At 37.3% G+C, this 27,881-nt stretch overlaps 1 protein-coding gene across 4 annotated transcripts in view; it reads right to left on the reverse strand.

The window, feature by feature from the left end:
* HOMER1 (homer scaffold protein 1) overlaps positions 1 to 27,881 on the reverse strand; it is an 88,010-nt gene that overhangs the window by 24,288 nt on the left and 35,841 nt on the right. For all 4 annotated transcript variants that reach the window (XM_083819064.1, XM_083819062.1, XM_083819061.1 and 1 more), the window contains exon 5: positions 21,636 to 21,778. In XM_083819064.1, the coding sequence (XP_083675190.1) occupies positions 21,636 to 21,778 (143 nt within the window). The remainder of the gene's footprint in view (positions 1 to 21,635; positions 21,779 to 27,881) is intronic.

Consider the following 27,881-nt stretch of genomic DNA (forward strand, 5'->3'; position numbering starts at 1 on the left):
TATAAGCAATGAAAATCCCAGAAGACAGAGTCCTAGTCAATGCTGAGTAACCACATGAGTGGGATTCCTGGCATGTCTCACCTGCACCTTTGCCCATTGCCCTTACCACCCTGACAAGAAAACAGCTAGGAGTTCTTCAGTTATTTCTTGTACACTGGAACATCAGCGGTAAATACAAATCATGTATTTTCTGTAACTGCTATAGCTACCCTGGTTCAAAAGCTGGAAGGTTTCTTTGGAGCTTGTTATTTTAAATCAGTCACTTTCAACAGGACTGCACTAGTACTATTTCTCAACTTTACGTTTTACCCCTAAGAAATCTATACAGTGGGTTTGAACACGCCTATTGTAATGCAGAAGTTGTTTATAACATACACTGTACATTTTTTCCTACAAATAATCGCTACGATATCTTTTGTGGATTGTACTACTGCTCCACAAAATAGAAGCATATTACTTAATTTAGTCTAGTTTTGTATTTGATAATACACTATAACTTCTCAACTATTTAGACTTATCCTGTTTCTTCTGAAAAAAAACTCCACATTCTCTGACACAAATATGTGATGGATATCACACCAAGAAACAAAGGCCAAAGACACTTTTTTTTTTTGTATTTCCATACTTTATAAAATCATAATCTGATTAAAATAGCCTGTAACCAATCATAGCAATACGTAGTTATTTTCAAGTAACTTCTTCACACACACATGCACACAGACAAATGTATGGTTTGTGAATTATTTTGGTTAAAACTGGACTTATCTTGATTTAAATTAATTATTTTAGAAACAGATCAAAGCACACCTACAACAGGCTGTTCTTAAACTAGATTAAGATTATATGCATTGACGCTCCTATCTATAGGGCTACATGGGTTCAAGTTTATTAACAGCTCCAAAGTGAACACTGAGAAACACACACTTCAGGCACATACTTTAGGGAATTCTCCCTCAGGAGAGAAAATTCTGGAGCTAATACCTGGGATGGTAAACACTCAGGTCCTGAAGCTGAAAGTACACACGCCTCGAAAACCCAAAGGGCTCACAACAACTGCTAGACCCTGTGGCCAGGATGTTGATGATGAAACAGCTGCACTAACGTCACTTAGGATAGGTGTAGGTGGGCTACCCATACTCTTTCTCTCTAAAACCTCTTGTTTAACTCCTGATTGAAAGGCTTTTTGCTAAAAGGAATTGATTTTGCCCTCAATGTATTAGATTGCATCAGAGGAAATACAAACACACCTCTGTCAGGGTGTCTTAATGGTTGTAACAAAACCATTACACAATGAAACAAAACCAAAACATTCTTCATGTGTTCCAAGATTATTTGCCCACATGAAATGGGAACACTTATTCAGTGATGAAAGTGATCCAAATTACAATGCAACTTCTGCCAGGACACCCTTCAGAGTTACACTGCAGAGCAAAGAGCTGAGCTGTATGTATAAACACGGTGACACAGGCATGCACACATTTGCAGCTTAAGAATTCAACCTGCATAAGTATGTTGTTTTGTTTTGTTCTGAAAGCCAGGCATCCTTTTACTAACAACGTCACGATTTAAATACTTATTTCTTCATACTCGTCACAATTAACATCACTGGCTTCCTGGCACAATTTAAGTTTTAAGTTAGTTTTTCAAAAAAAGAGACATTTTTCATACCTGTTCTTGCCTGTTTCTCATCATGAAAAGCTCCACTGAACTTTTAAAAGTATCATAACAGAAAATGAAGCCTTGTCATTTCCTTGTGAAAATTCTGAATGTTTGAACACAGATGACAAACTGCTTTACAAACATACCTGCACAAGTGTTTCTACAGCAGTGGAGGATAAGCCCAATGCAAGAGCAAAAAATAGGTCTGTTATGGTTAACAGCAAAATACAAGTTTTATTGTCTCCACTGAACATGGTATACAAAAAAATTCTTCCGTAACACAGGTTTAGGTCACACTGATTGTATGTAAAATTATCTCTACAGTGATGACTGTTCATGGGATTGTAAGCACTTCTTAGCAAGTAAAAACTCAAAAACCTCCCAGAACCTCTGATCCTTGGTGTTGGCCACAGTATGTGGTATGTGGGTAATGTTAGACATGTTCACTGCCAGAATGGTGCATGGTGTCCACCTTCAAGGCAAAGGATTCAAAGTCAGATATTTAACTTCTATAGCACGCAATAATTTAATCACTACCACAACACACTCCTAGACCAAACCACTGACTGGTATCCTACGGCATAACTGCGACACCCCTTGAGACTGAAATAGGATTCTACAATTTTCAATACTTTTAGGCATTCTGACCAACTAACATTGACCTGATCTCCATTCTCACTAGGTATTAGCTACAACTCCAGTAAGTGACTGAGGAATAGCTTTGCTATCTGTCCATCTGTGACCTGAATAGAATGCGAGAGGCTATAAATGCATGATTATCTTTCTCTGCGAAGTAGGTCACTTAAGGAAAATTAATCCTAAAAGCTCCAGTCCCATGTTTAGGCAGTTGGAGAAGACTTGCAAATGCAGGTGCAGGGAGCCCACATTAATGAGTTGCATTCAAAATTAAGTTACTTCAAGAGATCCCTTCACAAAACAAAGAAACAAAAGCAGTCCAAGTTAAAAGACATTTTCTGCTTTTGGAATCAGTGTTGCTTATTCATTGCTTGCTGCATTGCAGGCAATATCAACACTATAAAACATGGTTTAAGTTTTAGTTTAGATTTACAGAAATAAAGGGTGTGCAGAATTATGCTTTATTAATATTCTATGTTTTTAATTCTGGAACTGTTGCTTAAAAATGAATTAATTTAACAGTTGGATTTCTTACTCTACTGTAGTCATGGTTTCAAACTACATCTGCTCAAAGGCAAGTAAATTCTTTTCTTCAAGTGTCACTGGTCTCCACTTCAGATATATGGTGAGCAGTACTGTCTTGGGGTGGCAGAAATGAGGAATTTGGTTGAATGGAGACTGAAGTACTTTCACCATACAATTTGACATCTGGTATAGTAACTAACTCCATAAGACTTGACAAATATGAATGGAGCAGAGTCCCTGTAGCTGCTGTTCAGATTATAAATAGTGGCATGTTCTGGAAGCAGACCAAGTGCCTGGTGATGTAAGCATTACCAATCAGCGAGAGAGGTACGTCAACCAGCTGGTAGCAACACATTAGCTGCACTGGCAGCAAAGGTTGATCCTTACTGACAGCCTTTCTTGTGAGCTGCACAGAGCAGCTCTTCAAGCTCAAGGAAGCAAAGGGTTCTTGTAAATGATTTGGTTCCCCTACAGTAGTGTCAGAGAGTTCTAGTGAATTCAATCAGCATCACTTCTCTTTGGAAGCATAAGGCAAGTGTTTGGACTTACATAAGGCTTTCAGCTGAATTTGGGAAGGAATTCTGCCTGAAGTCCTTACGCAATCCTTCACATGAAATAAAGCCATGTAAGTGTTCTTCTACAGAGGCCTGAGAACGCTTAATGCTCCTGGCTGCAATAATGGAAACTATATGTGATGCTGTTAGAATAAGATGGTAAGCTTTAAAGTGTGGTTTAAGATAACTTCACAAGCTTCTGGATGATGCTGAGATCCCAGGCAAGAAGGCTGAGAACTCTGCAATGGGCTATGCTTGCAATTGCTTTCATTGGAACAACATGACTGCCCTGTTAGAGGCCAATGATGACACTGCTGGCACACAGGATGATTGCAGCATTCCTGATAGTATTCCTAAAAGTTCACAAGAAGCCTTCTCTTTCATTCTCACTGAGAATTAGTCTTAGGCTTCTTACTTAACATCCTGATTTAGAAAAAAAAACAACTCACACTTCTGGCATTTTGGGAATTTCACCCCTTTTCAGAGATTTCAAAGAGCGTCTGCTGTGGCCATATATTAAAAGTGAAAAGTTACTTCCACTTCCTTCTTCTATGATAGAAAGGATTTAAACATTATGGTTTTAGTTTGTCCTGCTGCTAGTCCAAAGCACCATATGTCCTAGGGCATGAAATTAAAATTCTGTAGTCTCTCTTCCTCTCTCTTGAATCTTCAAAGCAAATTTGGAAGCAGAAAAGGGTTTTGTCATGTATTTAATTATACCTAACTAGGAGTCCTAGAGTGAGTGGGAAGCTGAAGAAAGTGCTGAGGACCAAGCAGGTCCTATCTCACCATTCCAGGAATAGGCAAGAAAGAAAAGTCTTGAGCTGTTTTGCCATTTTTGCCTTAATACAAAGCTGTCTGCTTGTACAGGCCCAATCGATTCAACCCCTGAAAAGACTCTGAACTTGTTTGCATGAAGGACACAGTCATCTGCTGTATAGTTAAGTAATTAGAATGAAAAACAGCAAAAGAAGGAAAGCTATGGACATAATGACAGCTTTTGTAGAAAGGAAGCCCAAAAAATAAGACAAAACAAAAAGACTTCTTCATGGCTACTGCTTATTGTGTTTTTATCAGTAGTTGTGACAAACCGGACACATGCAAAAGGAAGTTTTATTTCAAAAACTGGAATTTATTTTAAAAAATGGTAAGTCCTCTCAAAATTATAATCAAGAGATAATTACCAGGAAATTGCTTTGAGTTAAATATTTTCAGTGAGGCCAGTGAAAAACTAATTAATATTCAATGAGATTCTTATTCTTAATTAGAGTATTCAAAAGAATTTCTAGCAAAGGAGAATAGGTACCCTGGGGAGAGAAGTAGGAATGTTAACTGAGCATGAAAGATCTGTTCTTCCCTTTGGGACAAGGAATATCGACATGATCTCAATGGAGTTACAGCAGCACAAAACCAGGGAAACATAGTTGTGAATCATCTCTTTAGACTGGAATAATGTGCACAGTTTAAATGACAATTTGATAGTAGCAAAAAAGATTAGGGAGGCTCATGAGGCACATAATATTTGAAGTGAGGAGATTAATAACACACCTCCTTGAAAGTGAGAAAGGCTACAGAATGGCTGAAAGCAGCAGGTGAGAGCATAACTTTTTAGAGTCTATCATTCTTCGCAAAGGTTGAAGGTTTATCCCACTCCAGGATGTATTTTCTGTTGTTGCTTTTTATTTCTATTTTTTTATTATTTTTTGTTTACACCTCTTTGCTCAACTCAGAGCTACAATATGCTTGAACTCCTAATTCCTATCTCAGTGTAGAAGACTGAAATGTAGAAGCTTTTCCTGCAAATTTGGAATGAAGGGTGCTTATGGAGTGATTAGTGATTTTTCTTTCAAGGTGTTTCAAATATGACCTTTCATTTGCACTTAACCTTTGAGTTTGACTGTGCTCTCAGGTTTTGAATTGTCCAAAGCACACATACAGCTTGTGGACAGAAGTGTTGATTTTCCAGTGTTGTTATAGGCAGTTCTGTTATTAGGCATCTCGTCATGTTTTATCAGTCACTGGGACAGGGTCAAAACCTTTGCAGAAGGAACCTTCTGCAAAGAAGCTGACCAAAGAAACCTCTCAGTAATGGTACAGACCTCTTCCACTATGTGGCACATGACTAGGCAATGAAAATCAGTGGCTATATCCTATTTATCTCTACCACCTAAATTTACATTCTATATTTCATAATACTATCTTAATTCATCACAGGACCTACAGAAACCACCATAGCACAGACCTTTCAATATGGAAGCTTAACCCTGAGGAATAGACGACATTAAATTCTTTTTTAAGGACGGAAAATTCTATATAAGTATTTTGCACAGTATCCTAGTATCATACTCTTCAAAAGGTAACAAAGCTTGAAACTAAAATGCCCAGGTAAGGTGGTATTCACTGCTTACTGGAACACTAAGAGTCAATAGTAGTAGAAGAGTTTTTGAAAGCCACTCCATGGGATGCAGAAGATAGGGCATTAACATAAAACAAATGCTTCAGCTATGATCCTTATCAGTCAGGGATTTAGATCGCAGCCCTGACCCAGCTTAAAGTAGTGTTAAAAAAGAGTCACCCTTCTCCACAGAAGCAACGAAAGAAGTTTCCAAGCTTCTTGTATTGTCTGCTATTTACATAGCTGACATGTAAACTGTTTCTCATTAAACTTACACAATTAACAACTTAATGCATGTCTTTTGTATATTGTAACACAACACAAAAGACTTGTATTTAATCTAATTTATCACAGCAGCACCAAGAAAATCCCTGATTCCTCTGAAGAGGTTCAACTTTTATTTTAATTTTATTCTTTTAACGAGATCTAATTTTTGTCTTAGTCATTTGGTTTTATACAATAAAGGGACACTAGGTTATCTCTTCATGAAGGTCATATAGCATAAAACAAAATCAATAATTCTTTTTTAAAAACTTTTTGCTCTTTGCAAGAGCAAGCATAGCCAATTAATTCCTATCTTTTTGCATTAACCATTAAATCCTTGCAGACCTAAAATTTTAGCATACTCTGAAAAATTAAAATAAAGATTTGTCCTTGCTTTTTTATTAATAATACTTATTAGTATCAGTAAGAGTATTTTATTCTCATACTTGTGAGACCTTGCAGACCTAAAATTTCATTGCGTCCTCTGAAAAAGTAAAAAATAAAAGATTTGCCCTCATTCCTTTTCTGAAATTGCTTATCAGTATCACTAGAACTGATACTTTATTCTCACACTTGTAATGTAACTGATATTTTTCAAAACTAATAACCAGTCATTTTTTTTTAGTATATTAAATTACTATAGAAGATGAGGCATAATTCCATGCTGTTGCTATGGTGTTGAACACTTCAAATATTCCAACAAAACGAAATGTTCAAAAGCAACCTAGGTAATTTAGGAACTTATGTCTCATTTTCTAAAATGACCAGGTATTTGGCTGTGAAGAAAGTCAAACTGACTTGGGCTCCTATGGCACTTAATCAGTTTAAAAAAGTAATTAGATGATGTGGTTATCAGCAAGTGAGGTAACAGGACACGATGACCCTGACTCTAAACTTATTTGAATTCTGACTCTGAACTTATCCGAATTATGGCCGCTTTCATTCTGGAACTCATTTGTACGGACAAGAATTTAAAGCAGTTTAACTGTAAATTAATTCTTTGAATTAGTACAGATTAATTTTCCAGAGGCCCCTAGGTAGAAAAAAGCCAGTTTCTTTCAAAAATCCTACCTATAACAACAATTTATGTGTACATTGGTATGATCTGTTCTCTGTCTCTAATGTAAGAAAAGGTAAGAGACTATGTGACAGCCCTGCGGTTCTCTTACTCATTTACTGAACGTTATTCTGGCTTTAAGGGTTTATCTGAACTGTGCTCTCAATTACATCTCTGTGAGTTTGAGAAACTCTCCTACTTTCACCATGGCTATGCTGTGACAGTAAGGACAAGGAACAGCTCTTTTCCCAGTGATCACAACTCCACCAGTAAGTAAAATAGGGCCAAAAGGCCCGGAGCTTCTGAAGGCCATACAAATTTGCAGTCTCCCCAGACATCTCCGATCCACACCAGCTGGCCCAATCCTGAGCACAGTTTGGATCATAAGACATGCACATAGGTAGGGTTAGTGCCCTTGCATCTACGGAGTCTTCCAAAATCACCCTACCAGGCTTTACGCCACCTGCAGCCCACCCCTGCCCATCTGAAACACTTTTGGCCGCGCGTGCACGTCCTTGCTGTTGTGCAAGGAGAAGCCACGCCGGGGGTGGCAATGTAGCCCTCAAATCTTTGCAGATACGTGGAAGAGGAAAAGGACCCTACACAAAAGTAACTGTGCCGTGGGCCGCAGAGACACTGTGTGGGCCCATGCTGTAATACATGGATGTGGTTCAGGCCTTCAGTGTCCAGGCCTGTTTTATTTAGCCTTGTAGACATGGCCAATACAAGGCTGCTGCAGCTACAGGTCGATTCTGCAGAGATCAGCAGAGATAGACAGATTTGCAATGACAGAGTGAAGACAGGTAGAGCTACACCGGAGCGGGCTGAGGAACGGCAGCCAGGCTGCAGCACATATTGCAGCGAGGTGGTAAAAGGGCTCTCTCCCAGTCCTCTAAATCCAGCACACACGACACGCCAGGGTCGGAAATTCTTTGCAAAAGCTTCTGCCATGTTTCTGGGCACTATCACAGCTTAAACTAGAGTGCTGTGCACCTCAGCAGCACCTCTGCTGATGAGAGCAGCCATTACGAGTGGTATAATGTGAAAGATATGCATGCACTTATTTTAGACGTTATTGGAACTTTCTGTCAGTGATACCACAGGATATCTCAGTCTCTAAGACCCTTAATGCTGGTTCCTGTTCTCACTATCACAACAAACTGAAGCTAGCAGAACAACTATTGCAGATGCAGGGCCTTGCAACTCCACTACAGGTACAGAAAGACATCCTATAGAATGACAGAAATATTTGTATTTAATTAGGCAGTGGGAAAAAGGTTCTGAATGGTGACTACTTGGTGTCTGCCCAGCTAGTACATTAGGTTATGTGCCAATATCAAATAATAATAACTACTGGTGCAATTCATGTTTGAATTAGAATTGTCAATTTGCTTATCCTGGGAAATATGACGACATGAATTAATCGCACAGTTGGTATCGGAGATGAACTGTCAGTTTACATGCTGACAACAATATCATTTTATTCCATTAAGGGAACGGAAGCTACGTGAAAGCATGGCAAATTTAATTAAGCTTCATTTATCTCCTATGATAGCCGTACAATTACTCAGAGGCAATAGCTTAAGTACACAGCGCAAACTAAATAACCTGTGGAGCTGTCAGAATTATTTTGAAGAAAAAGCAGTAAGTCCACATGAACTACGTGACCACAATAAACCACATATTGACTGTACACATTTGAACAAAAGAACTTGCTAGTGTGTTGCAGCACTTCTCTGTGGATACTACCATTCACGTCGTTTTCCATCACAGCTTTTTAAAGAGAATCAAAGTACTAAATTGTTGTCTTGTTTAAACCAATTCTGAACCCACAAAAAGAATATATTTCTTGCACTAGGTTGGTCCTAGAGTCAAATTTACTAAAGAGAGATTGAATTGATGAAAAAAGATTAAATTTGATTTGAAAGTCTCTAATACTGGCACTCTTTGTATGACAAACAGGTGAATACTTGGAAGAAACAGACCCCATATAAGTTTCTGTCTTTCCCCTATTGTAAAATATCAACAGTTTTTCTTTAAGAAAAAAATCATAATGTCATCTTCCTTAATTCACTGGTCATTGCTAATTCTTTTTCATTCAGCCTAGACTTGCTGGATCTAAATGATTTTGTTTCCTTCAGCCTCTTTTCAGAACAATGCACAGGTCAGATGATTTGGCTCATAACTCAGCTTAAAGTTAGAAAGTGAAAAAATATATAGACCAGTTCTTCCAAATTCAACACTTCTTTCAACTGAACTACCAGTTTTAAAGAAGAATATAAAGTTTTTGTCCCTACTCATATCCCCCTCAATTTACACAACTCATCACAAACCCAAGAGGGATGCAAAGAGTAAGAAGCAGCATGTGACTTCTGCTAGTTGTGATTTCACAGACAGCAAAATTTCACAAGGCTATGCCTACATGTCACAACAGTGTTGGAGCACATTTATTTTCTAACATTGTGAGCTCTATTTCACCTTCATTGATAAGGCATCTGGAATAGGAATAGGGTAGGGCAAGCCACAGGATGTGAAGATGTTTAAAAGCAAGCAAGATGTTTAAACTACTGGGAGGCTTTCCCGAGCCTCCCACTGCTCTGAATGAATGTTAGCCCAGCACAGATGAAACGAGGTGAATGTATAAGTTGCAGTCACACGCGGTGACTGGATCACAATTTGAGGACATAGCAAGCTATTTTAGTGATCCTCTTAAAATTCAGGCCAACTTAATAGGAATGTATAGCCTACATGAAAAAGTATTTGGTTTGAGACAACAAACCCGTATTTCATTTCTATGTTTATTCTTGCTAAAGAGAGGATTTTTTTTTTTCCCAGCAAATGAAAGAGTTGGATAACTTACTACTAGCATGAAGCACAGTTCAGTTGGTGTATGTGTGTATGTTTTGTTTTGCTTTGTATGGGCCTTGCTGTTTAAATAAAATGACTTTGTAATTTCCTATGTGGTTGCAGCCTCCCAGAAGAATGGTTTCCAAAGTTCTAAGCTGAATTTTGAAGCTAAACCCTTTGCATTTCATGAGAAGACAGAATGTCATTACACTGAAGTGCCACAAAATAAAAATCGTAAAGGTGACAACCCTAAAATCATCACAATGGATGGACCACTAACAATGTTTTATTATTGTATACTTGAGAAAACAGAGTCCTAGACATCTGAGGCATTTTATTTCATCACTTTCACCCAGCTCCAGCTTCCTTCATTTGCCATGTGGCTTAAAAGCCAATAAAGAGAAACCCCCATATTCTACACAATTGCTGATTTGTGTCCACCCAATTCATTACTGACAAAACTCTGACAAACAAAAAAATGTCTCTTTTATGCTTTCCTAAAGCATAAAACTGATGAAAAATTAGAGGTGATGTTGATCTCCATTTAACTGTATTCCCCATTCTATTCTTCAAGCTCAAGAAGAGATTATATCAAGTACTTCATATTTTTGACATATAAAATATTCCACTTCCATTTTTATGTGTGCCTACCCCTAACCTCTACCCACATCTTCAGGAAGAAGGTTGATGCCATGGAACTTCTGCAAAGGGTCTGCCTAACAAAACACAACAGAAAATAATCAATGTGACAGCCATCCCGATACAACTATTTTCAATAACACAACTGATGCGTGTGGAGCATCAACAACGCTTATGTACATTCCAATGCATTTTGAAACAGCTTACAGCTTTGGACTCTTACTTTATCAATGAGCTTTTACTTTAGTCTTTCAGGGGCTTGAGCTATCTTGATAGGAACCGTCACCAAGAGGGGGGAGTCAAGTGAATTAAATAATAGCCTACCAAGGAGCCATGGCAGGATGACAGCAATGCCAAGGAGCAGGGTAATGTTTTACCTCCATAGAAAACATGACACACAACTCTGAATTGTAATGTTGGCAGGAGGTACAACCTTACGCTGGACCCAGTAAACAGAGCTTAGTGGATGAAATCCATCTTCTCCGGGTTTAGATGTTTGAAAGCTAAGACAAGTATCCTCAGATGGCAATTCATCAGACCAATCTAAGGTGACTATCTAGGGTGAAACGCGTCAGGCACTATAGAAGGCATAATTTACAGGCCTCAGTGTCACACAAATGAGACAGATTTTTGCTGATTTACCCCAGTGAACACAGGCCACAGAATGTTCCAGAAGAATTACTACCTTAACTAGGTTTACTTGTAAAGCCTACCTATAAGTAACGGAAAAATCTTCTGCAGTCCTAATTCATCTAACAAAAATGTTATGCTCCAAAGAGTATGATACTGATAGGTCAGTGTGGATCTTCAGGATTTAGACTCAAAAACAAGCTTTTTACTTTATGTGAAAATTCTGGCCGCTGGTCCTATATCTCTTGCAGGGATGCAGTGACCCCTCAAAGCACACACAGCTTATGAAAGTCAGTCAGCTCTACTGCACAGAAGTTCTGTACAAAAATTACTTTGATGAAAGCTATTTTTTGCTTAAGAGTTTTATTTGAATATGAAACAATTATTTTAAAAATACACTAAATAGTCATGCTATATATTTTTAATATAGAAAGTCCTCTAAACTGCTTTTCTCTGCTTTGTCAAACTTTAGTTTTTAAATACGAGTTCTTTCAAGAAGCGGGCAGAGGTAACCCGTTTGGCAGGATCCTATCAGTAAACATAAAAAGACCATCAAATGGCTTTATCAAGTTCACCACGATTTCTCTGCACCACACAGACTACCCTGTGTTGGCTCTGAACTGAAGAATTCAACAGGCACAGCACAGTCACTGCCTAAGCTGGGCTCCACATGTGCCTGGAAGTAAAAAATATTCTAGGCGAAAGAAGTGTTCACTCAGCTCTATTCAAGCCTGTTTGCTCTGTGACCTCTGGAGGAGTCCGTACCAGCTGCTCTAGTTATTAGTTAGCATGAACTATGGCAAAAGAACAGGAGGTGCAACCACTTCCAAAACTCACGCACCTTCTCTGCTTCGTATAAACCCAAGCAGAATTTGTCAGAGCAGGCTATTGATTTCATAACTTCAACAGGAAAAGAATCCATAACTTAAATAAAATATTTGTTGTCAGCTATCAGTGGCTCTGACTTCTATGGACAATCCCCCAGGAGAAAGTTATCTAATAAATTAAAAATTAATTAATTTATAAGTCCATATGGACTTCATTAACTCAACCTGAGTGCTTTGCAAATGGCAAAACACTCGTTTCTGAATCTATGTAGTACCTTTAGTCCACAATTAATAAATAATTCACCATGACTGAAAGCAGAAACACTATATGACTTAAGATGATAGGCACCTTATAACTCAGGTCAGATGTAATGTAAATTCCCCTGCCCCATATCTTTATATCCTTATCCTACAAGGATAAATTAAATTACAGGCTCTTAAGCTTAAATCACTGCAGAGGATGGTGCTGGGTAGATTGATTTCTGCTTCCAGTGTTCCCTCTTCTCCAAGGACACGGGACAGTTAAGAAGGGACTAATACAGAAAAGACTAGAAGGAATATAAAATCCATAAAGTAAATTGATCATTTCATCTTCAGTGTGAGCTGCTAAAGCTGTGTTTTTTTAAAAGGTGTATTTGTTTATATTCTGCTTGGAAGTTTGAGAAAAAAATTAGTTCTGTGGTGTTTCAAGAACAGTAACTGAGTCATTTGTGTTGTCATCATACTTGTATGTTATCAACCGGTATTCCAGATGACAGTGAAACTGTAACCACGCAGCACACAAAAAAAATCAGAACTGGGTATCTATCTACATGTATATGTTCAACTTCTCATATGAGAACTATATGTCTCATGACCCACAACTACACCTCAGAAAACATAGAAGACAAAGAACAATGTTGTTATCAGCAAGAGAAGGACTAAATTGGTATTAGATTTATTCAGCAACTTGGAAACCCAAAGAGCCTGCATTTGTAAAGACCTAATAACTGAAAGGTTTGGGCTTATTTTTTGTTGGAGCTTTTTTACAGCTTCTTTTGTTCATATGATTTAATTTTAGATCCCATCTTTTCAGTAAACTGGGAAACTAATTTTTGGAATACGGGTGAACTTACAGAGTTACAAGTGGAGAAGTTTCTTCAGTAAGAATACACAATACAGAAATATTCAAGAAAGAATGGTTTTGGGATACAGGTTTACAAGGGCTTGAAAAAAATAAAGCTATAATTTTAAAGTCTATAATTGGAATGACTTGTAACAGATTTTAACATACCAGACTGACAATGTTGGCCTTCTGAGCTATGAAAAACAAAGTTGTCTCTTGTTTTCTGCATTTTTGTTTAAATATATTTTTTAGCTTGTGGACTTTGAGCTCAAAATTGTTCAGGGGTGCTTCATATTCCTGTACATCTCAGGAATATGACAGGGGCATTTTACCATGAATATAGCACTGCTATAAATTAAACAAGTTCATCAATGTTCTGTATAATGATTTTACATTCTTCTTTACATCTTCCTTTCTCTGAAACTGTGTAGCCATTTCAATGTTTTCTATGTGGATGGGAATACATAACCTGAAACCCAGATTTAGACTATTCTCCAGTTTCACAGAATGAGATTATGACTCCAGAGTCCATTCTAGAGATAGAAAACAGCAAATGAACAAATCTGGAAAAGTTTCTTTAGTGCTTGTTTACTGAAACAGATGGTTGCATAACTGTTACGTTTTTGTGCGGGCAAAGATAGGTGGCCTAAGTCTTGCACCTGAAATGAAGCAGCTATATATCAGCTACTATGAACTTTTACTCTTCTAACATACTTTTTACAGTCCGTTGGGCCATTATTTGAAGAGGTCCACTTTTGGGGATGCAAAGCACCTGTATGTACTGATGAGTGCAAAGTGGGTGATACTCTTACCTGCCAAACAGATTGCCATAGGAAAGTCTTGTTTACAAATAGTCAAATTCCAAACTCTAAAGAAAGCCCCCAACTTCCTCATCAAGAATTGATCCTAAAATGAAGGTATACTTCTACACATCAACTTTCCTCACCAATCAGGATGAGACAGCGAAGTCTGAGTAATCAGACACTGTTAAAAGTATATTCATATTTGCCCTGCAAAACATCCCCTCTGCCTTTTGCTTTTCATAAAAGGTTTCTCTTTTCAAGGGTCATGACTGTTAGAAAATGCACTTGAGACCTCAGGGATTGATAGAAATGTGTTTCTTTTTTTCCTGGTAACTTCAGGTGTTAATGTCTTTCTGTTCATGTAGAACACATTTTTTAAATGGGTGTCTGAAAAATATCTGTAAATATATACTGAGGTTTCCAACCCAAACAAGGCATGCCATTTGTACATTCAAAGTATTAAGTCTTTCCACACATGATTTATAAAAAATGTAAATTCCTCAAAGTGGCCATTTCCTTTCAACATTTTTCACTTTTTTTTTCTCCCCTCTGGAGAAGAGCATTTTTTGGTGTCTGCTCTTTAATGCTAAAATGTTGAAAACAGTTTCAAAAGACACTGGTAGAAGAAGTATTTGCTATAGTTAGAAGTGCTGACCTAACTTCAATGAAAATTATCCAGACATCTCTGGTGTATTAAAGACAACCTCTCAGACTTATTCATGATGTCCTGGGAAAGTTCAGTTTGGAGTTTATCCCTAGTTATTGGTAGAATGGTTTCCTATGAGGACTCTCAGCAATGTCAAAAGACACTGAATAATGGAAGTATGAGTGAAGAAAATATGAGGTACGAACTGTCTACATAAGATCACCTATGACTACAGTTGGAATTCTTCTTGAAAAGATGACTACATGTTTGAGCTTAAAACTCAGAAAACCGCAGATATTCTAAATACTATATGTACAAATAATCCCATAAAATAAACCTCACAGACACTTGCTTACAAGTTTAAACAAGAATACACACCCAGTACCAGAACATACAACAGAAAAAGTTCATTGTGCCACTAAATTACTAGGAACACATAGAATAAAGAGAATAGCTCCACCATCAGTGCCTAACTAGCAAAAAAGCCACTATGTATCAACAGTAGAGTCCTAGAGGGAGTATGTATTCTTGAAATGTATTCTTGAAAATACCTAACAAAGTTCATGATAGTGTGTTAAAGGACACTGATTTGGTGCTGTATGTGATAATCATAACAGCAATGTTTACCTGTTAATATTAAAAGATTACAGTTGGTGAAATATCATCCATATTTTGGATTGGTAAAACAGAAAGGCTATATTCTTTTAAAAAATGAAAGTTTATTCCTTAAGCAATTTAGCTCTTTCATTTTTACCAGGATTTTTTTTTTTTAATTCTTATGCATATGATTGAAAGGGGAAAAAATTACATATTCCAAATTGTATGCCTTTTTTTTTTTTTAATTTAAATTACATAAGGATTGTATTCCTCTTCTAAGAATGTACTTGACAGATAAGTTAGAAGAGTGCTCACTGGTCCCTGAGGGTGGTATTTACATCATTGTTTTTCAAACACCCAGCTCTCATCTTCTGAATCACCCCTTGGAGCACTCATTAAATAAGTGACAGGAAGTGGATAATTCACATGCTCCAAACTAGAACTTACTTAGGTTCTCAGGGGAGGCAGTGAAATTACTTTTTTTTTTTTTTTTTAAAGTGTTTGGCTATTTTTAGTTTTGGCTCTCATCCATTCCCACAAATGTTACAATCTACATTATCAGCTGCTTTTTTTGAAAGAGCAAAAGCAACACATCCACCATGGCCATTCTAGTAGGTGTATACAAGTCCTCTCCACCTCTCCTTCCATACCTAGAGACATCTTATGAAAATGTTACAGTATGACCTGTACTATACTGTGCTTGACACACTACTGAATTGAAAATATGTAATGGTTTAGCACATATTCTAGATTTCCTATAGCATTTTCAGTAATTGTTACAATCATGGAAGTCAGAGAAAAAATAATTTACACAAACACAAGATCTTCACTTCAAATCAATTATTTCCTAGCATGAACTTTTATTGCAAAGTCAGCTGACTTGAGCTAAATCCCAGTCACCTAGGCATAAGCATAGGAGTGAGGGAAGCAGTGGGAGTTGGGTCAGGGAGGAAAGGAAGAACAATCCTTCTCCATGTGCTTCTTCCTGAGACCACCAGGGTCTTGCTGGTAGAGCACAAGAGGCAGAAGAACACCACAACTAAGGCCTTCACAACATCAAACAAAATGTTGTTTGAGGTGAAGTCAAGAAGTAGTTTTAAGTTGCTCTATTAACCAGTGCTTATACTGACAATGGGAACCTGTGAGTTTCTTCTCTAAATGTGCCTGAAGAAATAATAATCTTTTCTCTACAGAGTAATTGAATTTACCAGTGTTCCTCTGATGTGCTCTAAGATACCACAGTTCATTGTAGCACCGTGCAGTCTGAAAACAGTTATTGCCTTTTATGTTATAGAGAAACCTTTTCAAAAGGTCTAGCTTTAGCCATCTCCATTCCTGGAGGTTTTCAAACCAACTAGGTAAGGCCTAGAGCAGCTTGATCTGATCTCATGGCTGACCTACATTGAGCAGGAGCTTGCATTAAACACCTCCTGATGTTCCTCACAACAGAAATTAATGCTATGATCAGTTTAGACAGCATTGAAAATCAAGAGTTAAAAAAGTTATGCATGCTCCCACCCCTATTTGGTAAAAAATCTACATATAACGCTATAAGGAATATCCAAGCATTAGGATTTGACTATAAATTGAAACAAAAAAAAACAGCACAAAAACTTATTAACTCAAAACTTGTCTTCAAAGCCAACTTAATTCAACATGATCCACAAAATACTTTTACTGTAATGTAACTAAAATATTTTAAGCTTATAAAAGTGCATGGTTATGATACACAAAGTGAAAAGTCTACTGAAGAGATTTCTGCATACAACTTTTAATGAAAACTCAGTTAACGAACATGAGCTAGCAGCAAGATCTTAGGAGGATCTTATCTTTTTTCTTGTTGTTGTTACAGCATTGGATTTACATGCAGCATTATTAAATAGTAAGCTATCTAGACAATAACATATCTAAGATTAAACATCATTTGAAATAAGTCCATTTTCACTAAGGCAATGAGTCAAAATTTTATATTAAAAACTTGTTTGAATACAAAAATAGGAATTTTAACGAACAAGCAACAAACACACGTATATTGTGTAATCAAAACATTATGTTATAGAAAATCCAAGTTTCATTAAGTTTAGATGGAACATCTTTACTTATTACATGAAAAAATGACGTAACAGGTTCAAGTCATGCTTGACAGAAAATTGAAGACGTTCAATATTCATCCCAGAAGAATCCTCTTATAGTAAGTCTTTTTCTGAAAGCATGTTTTATCCCACAGCTTTCTAAAGTGCCAAGAATGGAATAAAACTTGTTACAAACAAATGTATTCTTTTCAAAGGGGGAGAAAAAGCAACTTCACCAAGCAGGTTTCACCAAGCAGGTACCAAAACATTCCAAGCAGCAGTTGGAGATTTACATACTATTCAGTTTTTGTATTTGAATTATATTCTAAGGCTGAATAAGCTTAGAATAGTATTCCTTTGGGCTCATTCAGACGACTAGGCATTCTATACTATGCACCAGCATGATTAAAACTTTTAAATAAAAGCCAGGTGCACGCACATCATAAGCGGTTACAAATTTTTTAGCATCTTTTTTCTCTCCAAACTCCATTTCATGACCAACCTATTTTTCAGTTTAAAAAAATCACTAAAGAATACACAAAATATTGGGGGGAAAAAAGGAATAAATAAAAAAGAACAATGTCTAAGCAGACCACAATTTAGTTAAGAAAGAAAATCTATACCTTTTCCAGTCATATTTTAAATATTAGATTTGATTAACAAGCATTTGTTACAAAAAAAGCATTCCTGGACTAACCATAGTTCAGAAAAGGACTGATCAGTGTCTCAGTCAAGATTATTAAAATTCTAATGCCAGGTTTATGCTACTTTTTATTTTCATTTATTCTGGCAACATTTAGTAATGACAGCAGTGCTCAGGCTATACATTAAAAGAAGTAGAAGTTCCCAAGTGATATTAGTTCATAATTCAACGTTAACCATATTTAGTTTAAAAAAAAAAAAAAAGGTTTAAAAGAGGTTTAATTGCAAGAGTTTATCTTTCTGTGCAAGGCTGATGACTGTTTAATATCCTTTTCTCTCGAGCATCTGACTAGAAACACACTGCTTGTGAACAGCTTTAGGACTTTCCAGTTACAGATAAATTGAAGCAACTAGACTGATTTTTGCTCTGTTATGCTCATGGGATATGAATGGAATTATGGACATATACTAGTCAAAGTTCATTTCAATACTAGCAATTATTTACTGAAATAACTGGAAACTGAAGTTCTAATAACAAAACTCTGGTGACTTAAGTAATGCTTTTATTCAGCTTTTGGGTATAAATGGTCAAAAAGTAACTATAAATACCAAAGTAGTCTACATTTATGCTGCAGAAACAACACAAGCTCAACTACCTACACCAAAACATATGAAGTGCAGAGAAGAATGCTTGCAGAAGATGCCGTATCTGTCCAGAGAGGATGTGTTATAACAAAATGAAATTGAACATTTTTCAAGTATGCAGATTAAAAGTGACAAGATGTAGACTAAAGCATGAACTCCACACTTCTGATTTCTGACCTTGTCAGCTCCTATCAGGCCCTTCCAGTTCACACAAAAACACAGAAACTCCTTCCCCAGACCATTGTTTTGATAAACAACCCCCGTCAACCTTTTACTTCCATCCTCTACCGCCAAGACACCCACACTCAGCTGTGCTCACTGACCCTCTCAGCAGCAACGTGGTTCCCACCTCAACCGCGTGGTGCCATGGCACCTTGTCCTGCCCACAGACCTCCAACTTTTGCCCCGTGGCTGCCCAGGCTCCTGCCAAGTGGCTCCACGTGTGCCTTCCCTATGCTCCAGCCTATGCTGAGGACCTTCACTGGATGAGCAGGTACTGTCATGCCATAGCAGAATATAGCTTTCCTATTCACGGGAGAAATGAAGCACGGCCAGCATCAGTAATTCACACATCCCCTACAGCTGAACTCATTGGAGGGAATACTGCATAACCTTTTCTTCTGAGTAGCAGCTAGCATCTGATCAGTTCCTGAAATAAAGGTAAATATGTACAAAGCATTGCTGCACACATGACTAGACACACGCCTTCCAGTGCTATCCTCCTCACCCAGAAGCACTACCTAAACTTTCCTTTTGCTGAAACGCGGGGTGCGGGAGGCTCAGTGATCAGCAGAAGTCAACAAGGCGCAGAGGGAAAGGGTTCAGCGTGGCAGCCCTTCTCCGTCAAACGTGGAGTGGCACCAATGCACAGCTTCAGCAAAAGGACAGGAAACCAGGAGGACTACAATCCTTTTCCATACCACTGACACATGGAAAGCCCAGGGAGTTGCAAATGATCAGAGTGTAGTTTACCTTTTTTTTTTCTTTTTAAACTGGGGACAGGCAGACTGCCTGCAGAGAGCACTCTTCCAGCCAACACACGTAACTAGGTATCTCTGCTTAGTTGCCCACTTAATATTATCACATCTTCTCAAAAATATGCCCGCTTAGACACAACTAACACAATCCTGGAGGCCCCACCTTCCATCTCTTTCATGCATGTATTATATAGTGCCATTTTAGAGAGCCTTCATTAAAGCTAACAATTAAATCCAATTGAGGCAGCTCATTCCCAAAGTTCAGACATCAACTTGTAAAATATTATGGTGCCTGGGAAGTACCTGGCAACTTCTGAAACATATAGGATTTTAAATGGTAGCTTCCCTCTGGTTGAGACGGTGTTCCTTGACACTCACACACACACACAAAAGGCTTCTTTGCTTTCTATGTGAAAACAATTGTGAGAAAGCACTTAAAAGCATTTTCTTTTGAGTTAAGTAGCAGTATATAAAAAGCCTCAGTTGGGCTTTTCAGTGGCCTACACAAATTTTTATTTATAAAAATTATTCTAGCTAGTGGTATATGACAAGACAAACTAAAAAAAGGCACTCACACTGCATACATGAAAGAAAAATGCACAGAATGTAAGTTTTGTAACCTCTATTCTACCCCATCTTACAACTGGAAAGTTTCAACAATATCTTCAGTCACGCTCAATGCAGAGCAAAGTAGTCACTACATTAGCATACCAGAAAACACATCTGTGTGTACAAAAAGAGAGGGAAGATCTTGCAGCTACAACAACAACATAAAAACATTTCTAGTGTGTGGACTTTAACACAACTACTTTTCACAAAAATATTGAGAACTCCAACGCAGAAGTAACAAGTTTAAATGAACTCTTTACAGAACACTGACAGATGTGCAACATTTGTAATACTCTTTCAACATGCACATAGTACTCTTACAAAGCAGCATTTCTTCTAAAATATATGATAGATGCACTGGTAACAGCTGAAGTATAAAAATAAACAGAATCATTCTGCTAAAAAATTAGTGCAAAAGTATCCTTTTTTCCTCATTTGAAAATGTAGATTATTTTTTCCAGATAACTTTAGTAGTATTATTCTCTTACATAAAATGAGAAGTCTTCAACAATTCCATCTTTGCTCATTTCAAATTATTTGCATGATACATCTGAGGTGCTAGTGTTCCCCAGACATTGATCTTACACTCTACTTAAGCTGCAATAAGACCATGTTATTTAAAAACAAATAAATGTAGAATACTTAGTTTTGCTCTTCATCAAATATTTATAGTACTCTACATGGTCTCAGTCCATAATGTGTTTTATTAAATGTATCCCACTTAATGATAACTTTTAACGAGCAAGATACATCCATCTTAACTCATTGTTTAAATAAAAAGTCCTTCTTTTTTAAAGAACAATGAAGTACAGCATTCATAGAATCACAGAATGGTTTGGGTTGGAGGGGACTTAAAGATCACCCAGTTCCAACCCCCTGCCATGGGCAGGGACACCTCTCACTAGAGCAGGTTGCTTCCTAGTGCAATGAATTATAATTCAGTCTGGAGCAGGACTACACATCTCCTATGTTCTTAAAAAAAGTTGAAAAATGTTTTCAACTGTCAGAACTGTTCAATTAAAGATTGCTTTAAATTGTATAATCCAGAAGCATTGTAAGAGCCCCTTTTCTTCCAACAACTTGTCACTGAAAGGCTGATCCAATACTATCAGTCATTTAAAGAAAATGTGCAGAAAAAAATAAATTTAATTGGAATATTCTACAAAGTGGTTAACTTTACTAAGATCTCAGACATTGAAATAATGCTTCCTGTTAAAGGGACACCTGCACTAATGAGTGTTCAAGTGATTGCACTCAGCTGATAAAATTATAAAATAATGCCTCCCCAATCTCATTTCAAGATATTTCCTCATACATGGTTTTGGTTTGTGAAAACAAGGATTATATTGCAAATCTGAAAGCCAGTCCTGTATTTTATATTTTATAAAAAATCAGGTAACTTAATTCTTAAGTGTGCCAGGTAGAAGCCATGACATGGGAGAAGGTCCCTTTAACGAGGAAGGAGACAGGTATCACTTGATTAGGATGTGGGAATGGAATCTGTACCTATGGGTAAATGGCAATGCGTTCTGGGTTGGTTCAGCCCTTGGTTCTGAATTCTGTGTCACCTCCGGCGTCGCTCTCTCGTCATCTGTCCCATTGATACTTTCTGGTGTTAAAGGAGACTGAATATCCCCTCCAGCTGATTCCTTGAGTAAAACAAACAAATGATAAATTAGAATTAAAAACTGACCTCCTCAGGAAGACAATGTCCTTACAAGCACTAACAATAATTCTCAAATAAGATATTAATTTTAGGCAATATCGATGTGAGGCTCACAGATTTTCTGCATCTCCCATAGATATTTTTTCATCATGTGGTTTTAATTTAGAAGCATATTACCATCAGTTCACACTATCTTGTGCAAAACACAGCTGGCATATGATTTTCTTTGTAAGCCTCCAGCATCCTGCTTACTACAGACTTCTCTCACTCTTGCCTGATACTACATTCGATCACAAACTGATGACTACTCACACCCAGCATTCTTACCTCTCACTCTATATTCTAACACAAAACAAAAATTCTGATATGTGTTTCAAAATTCAGCCTTCACATTCTGTATTAACTGAAGTGAACAGTGGGAGGGTCCTTGTTAGTGCAGCCAGCCTCACACATGAGCCTCACTTGTAAAGAACACTTGGCCAGCTAAGTCCCTGCAAAACTTTCACAGTTACTTTAGCCTGGCCCTCACTCTTGCTGTTCATGGTACTATCTGGGAAGGATAATACTCCAACTACAACCAAACAGCTTCCACTACTGCTGCATAACTGGATACCTGAAAAAAAATCAATGGCTATCTCCTATCAGAAGGCACTGGTGCATTTTCAATCACCCTTTACCATGCCAGCACGTACATTTGTATTTTGGCCAACAAATACTACTTGCTGTTTTCTAGTCACCAAAAAGTATGTCTTTTTATAAAACAATGTACACCATGTAGCCCACATCCTAACTTAGGACATTATAGGATTTACAATCCCTGTATGTTGTTTAATTTTAGCATTTTCTTTCCTAATATATTCTTTTTCAAATAATGGCTTTCAAAGGAGATAGAGTCATAAGCTAAGTAGCTCATCTTGATTTTAAAATACCTTTCTAAGCTTTTAGTAATCAAGTTGTAACATCTAACTCCAAGGAAGAAGACTCATGAACAGAGTTCAGGGGATGTCATGGACGGGTGTCTGAACAGTAGAGGATGGCTGAATAACAAGCTTTCCAAAAACTAAGCATCTCTATGGCCACAAAGCATCTAAACATCTGCATGGGTAACAGATAACGCTGCTATTTAATATAATTAAACTGAACCACAAGCACAGTCTCTGAAAGGCTAACTGCTTCTCTTTCCAGCTCTTTGAATTTTCCTTTTTTTTTTTCTGCATAGAAAGCTGAAGAACAGCAGTCACAGAAGGAACTGCAAAGCACCTAGAGATGCTCACTGTCTTAAAAGATCGAGCTCTAATTTTGAGCCTCCACTTGCAGCCTTCAACTACTTTACACAGATAAGGCTTTTTGAAAGCCAGTACTGAATCTGATCCTCCATCTATAGGAAAGGTGGCCCAGGAGTTGGAGACTTAACCAGATGGAAAAACGCAGATCTTTTGATGAATTTAAGTTCTGGCTTTCAACATCACCTTCCACAGAGCACTGGTGTTACTTAACCAACAATACAGTAGATCAAAGTTTTCATTGTACTTTGAATTACATTAAGCAGTTGCAGCACAACAATTATCAAAATTGTGCTTTTATTCTGACTTCTCACATAATGAGACATACATCTCACATTCTGACAAGTATCTTACTCTACAACACGAACTTGTGGGTGATACAGAGTCGTACTATAACATTTTAATACTAACTTGAAGTTCTATTGTATTTAGTGTTTATCAAGCAGCAGTACGTATGTGCACAACTGTCTCCATTCTGCACCTTTTATTAAATTCCTATGGGTTATAAAACAGAAAATAGTAATCCTAATTTGTTACACAAATTTACACGATAAATGCAAATTGTTTATTATATGAATGCAAATTGTTTCCTACTTTCAGAGAAATTCTGGTTTTTATTTTTACTTTTGTCATAATAATATAAAAGTAAAAAAATAAATCTTGATTTTTACAGAATGCTTTTAATGAACTGAAACTGAATTGAAATTAAGTGTGAAAAGAAAGCATAGTTGGCAAGATATTCAGGCACATACATTGTGTTATACAAATTAGGCATTTTTGTCTATTATTATCCTCTGATGTGGTAAACAGTTTCCACTAACATTAAATGAAAGGCATTATGGGCCCCAAAATCTCTGTTACTACCTCCTCTTCTCCAGCTGCACTACATGTTCTGAAAAATACGTACTATATCACATAAAGACTGGTTTGCTTTTATCTTTAAGCTGAAATTCCTACAACGTTATTATTAGGCAAATAAAGCCAAAGATGATTTATTAACATGTTTTATTTATGAAAGCATGAAAACTATTTCAGTAGAAGAAAAATGTGCAGGTTCTACCAGGCCTATTCTTCAGTAAAGCACTTTCACAGACTTCTAATTTAAATGAAATTCAAGTGATAAAAACTCACACAGAGAAACATCACAGTCTATGTTATACCTAAAGTTTCACTGCCTGCAAATTCATGAGGGGCTGATATGTATGTAGAAGAGAAGCATCAGAACCTAGTACATATGTCTTCCACTAATGTAGGTCAGTCAGTGCTCTCATACAGTCACAACTATCCCTGCCACATTTATTTGCAGCCAAATGTAATAAAGCTGTCTATGAATAAAGCACCAAATGCAACAGAAAAAGCATTACTTACACTGAAAAAAAAGCTTACAAATAACTTATTTGCATTTTATATTATTTAGAGAGAACAAAAGAATTCTAGAAACATTTTTGTGAGATTAAGTAACAAAGTTTTTATTCTGCATCATTATAATTTCACACATCCAAATCAGATTTTTGCAGAGCTGGGGAAGAAATTATGGTTAGCTTAAAAAGATTTTCACCTCTCTATTCCTGTTGAAAGAGCAGGATAACTTAGTTGTAACATTCACTGTATAGATCCTATATGGAAAAAACTGCTTAAATTGAAAATGGCATATATTTCTGGAAAAAATTATATACTTTAAGGTCTGCTATTTTCCTCTCATGAGAGCTACAAATAGACATTTCATACGTTTGAGAAGAAAGGATTACCAGCTCTCCTGTGTGTAAGGCCATTATCACATCATATATAGGTTTTGGGGGGATATTGAACTCACACCAGTCACTCACCAGTTCTGGATTTACACATGAGTTAGTGAGAATTACACTCAGGAGTATTTTGCTATTCTAGAGTTTGTCATAGATCTGCACAGTATAAAGGAGCCCTGGCCCTACTAATGAGTAGACAGGATGCTGGTGATGCCAAGAAATATATAAGCGACAGTGCCTGTGGTATTCCAACTATGCATAACATAGGGCAATGCAACAAAAGGTGTCTAAAATTTCAGAATCCTGTAAAAAAAAATACATGCAGCCTAAGAACAGTCTCTAAAATAAAACAAGCAGACTTCACAGCACCAATCAGGCCAACTTTCAATGGTGACAAAATACAGAACAGTAGAAAAGGAGGAGGTTGTTCTAAAATTAAGAACAAGCTAAATCAATGCTTTTTTTATTATTATTATTCACTTTTTTTTTGTTGTTATTAAGCATTCCATACACTACCCTGGAGTTGCCATTCTTCAAAGAGCTTCTCTGTTCAGTACTGACTGGCAATAGCACACAGCTGTCAGCTACCAATTCAGACGCTATAATATGACGCTAAAATTGTTCTAGTATAGAAATTCAAACATCCCACAGTCATTTTTTCACAAGTTTTATAAGCAAACAAAAGCTTTGCAGGCTTGCACAAAGAAGAAGCCAACAAGTGAGAGAACTGCAACCATTTTGCCCAAATCATCCAATTCCTTGCACTATAAAAAAATCTAATACTAAAACTTAACAGATGTTCACCATTCCTAATAGCGTGCATAGGAGGGGCTCAGAATTACTTAAGGAAGAGTTGAACTGTTTTGACTAAGTTACTCACCACACAATTTCAGATATATTATTAAAATGACCATGGTCCCAATAAATATCTGAGGACAGATTGTGGCTTAAAGAAGAAGAAAACCGAGGTTCAGACTCCAGTTGGTTTTAAGACTATTGGGGTAAGGCACCCCAACCTGCACCATTTGGTTCTGTACTTGAACCTAATTAAGTTTAGTTTCAAAAACAAACAACAAAAAAACAGAAATAAAAGAGTTTTCAGGCTACTGTTTCATGCAGCTTGGTGAACTGCAGAACAAAGTGTTGTTCTTTCAGTGTACAGGAAAAGCTGCAACTGAAAATAGGCCATAGGTGGCTTGTCATGGGTTTTATGTCATGAACAAAATAATTCTCCCATTGAAAGATGAGTCTGGAAATGAAGAAGTGTCAGAGCAGGGAGAGCCAGTATTTTAGTTTTATATAAACAAGGTAAGACCCTTGCAAAACCCTATTATATAAGCCTGAGATAAAGGGACAACAGATGGGGTACCTCTGTGCACAGGTGGTCTTAGAAGTACCAAAATAGACAACTCCCTTCAAGTACACCTCAGACTGAAGCCTCCAGACAGCCCGTCTGTATTATTATATATATCTTAATAGAGCTGGGTAGAAAGTGCAAGTTCTTTAACAAAGCAATAATGCTTTTCTCTTTATTTGAAGAAAGCAGTGCACTCAGTGGGACTTACACATAACAAAGCAGCATCTCTTTTGTAATTTGTTGGTTGAGACCACTGTCCTTCTCTGGACAAGCTAAGTTCTTTTTAGAGTCAAGTTCAATCGTAAGTTTATATATTACCTGATATTCTGGGAAATTAAAGCAAAAGCTGCAGGTCAACAGGAGGAGAACAAGCAGTATTAAAGAAACAACAGGAATGCAGAATTTAAGTTGAGCAGTGGGATAATGGCCCTGGGGAGCCTGCCCCAGTGCCTCACCACCCTCTGGGTGTAGAACCTCTCCCTAACCCCCAGCCTGACCCTCCCCGTCCCAGCTCCATGCCGTTCCCTCGGGTCCTGTCGCTGTCCCCAGAGAGCAAGGAGAAAGAGAGCTGTAAAATGACTGAGAAATGCAACACTGGAATTACATATTTTGAAATCATTTTTTGGTAGACAATCAAAATGACAGAAAGTACTCCATCAAGTGCCTCCAGGGTCCCAGCTCCCTTCACCACTACCAACCACCCATCTTCACCCCCAAGTTATTAACATCTTTGAAGAAGCCCCAGCACTATGGAAATGTTACAGTATGCTGTGAAGCCATCACTTCTCATCTGTTCCAAACTCCAAAAGTTCCTGATTCAGCTCCCTTCTCTCTGGGGAACTAATGAGAATCATTAAGTATGTGACGGCTATTATGCTGATGTGTCAGCACTTGCACTAACTGTATCTTTTGAAATAATACACTAGCTTATCAACACAGCTAAAAGCCAAGAAATGAAAAGTAAGGCCTGAATATGAAATTATTCTTAAGTGTGCAGTAATTAAATTGCAGCTCTCAACGTGCATTATCGAATTGCTCAAGGTAACACTTCTATAGCTGCCTACAGTATAAAATGTTGGGCTCCACGTATACAGGGAAATCTGTACAGGAAAATGAACAATATTAATAGCTCATACAGAATAAGAGAAAGCTTTAACCCTAGGCAACAGCTAGATGAAAGCATCCTGTCTGAGTAATTCAAAATTATGTCCACGCCAAGTAAGTCACTCCATTTGACAATGTCAGATTTAACTTTGGAGTCCAGACTATTAATCAACATGTCAAAATAGAAGCACAGTAAGTGCTTCACCTATAACATTGAGTAACTAGAGGCCTGACTGAAGTACTCTACTGGCTATAAAACCAAGTGTATACTAGGTTATAGCATCAAAAATATCTGTATCCATTGTGTATGTGCTTATTTATGGAATTTACCATAAATTTAGGGACAGTCAAGAAAACTTGACTAAAAAAAGGCTGAATTAAAAAAAAGACTGCTTTTTTTTTCTCCTGTTACAGTATAGTGATCGGCTTCGCTTTAATACTGATAGCCAACTGAGCACCTGGGCAAAATGCCTACCAGGGAAAACAACATGAAGTTGGTTCATTGTGTATATGCTTGTGGTTGTTCCACTGACTTGTCTTGGAAGAACACCAGATGTAGCTTTCTGGTGGCAATAAGCCTATTTCTACAGCATCTTG

The sequence above is a fragment of the Anser anser genome (genome assembly GCF_964211835.1).
Source record: "Anser anser genome assembly, chromosome: Z".
Lineage (NCBI taxonomy): Eukaryota > Metazoa > Chordata > Aves > Anseriformes > Anatidae > Anser > Anser anser.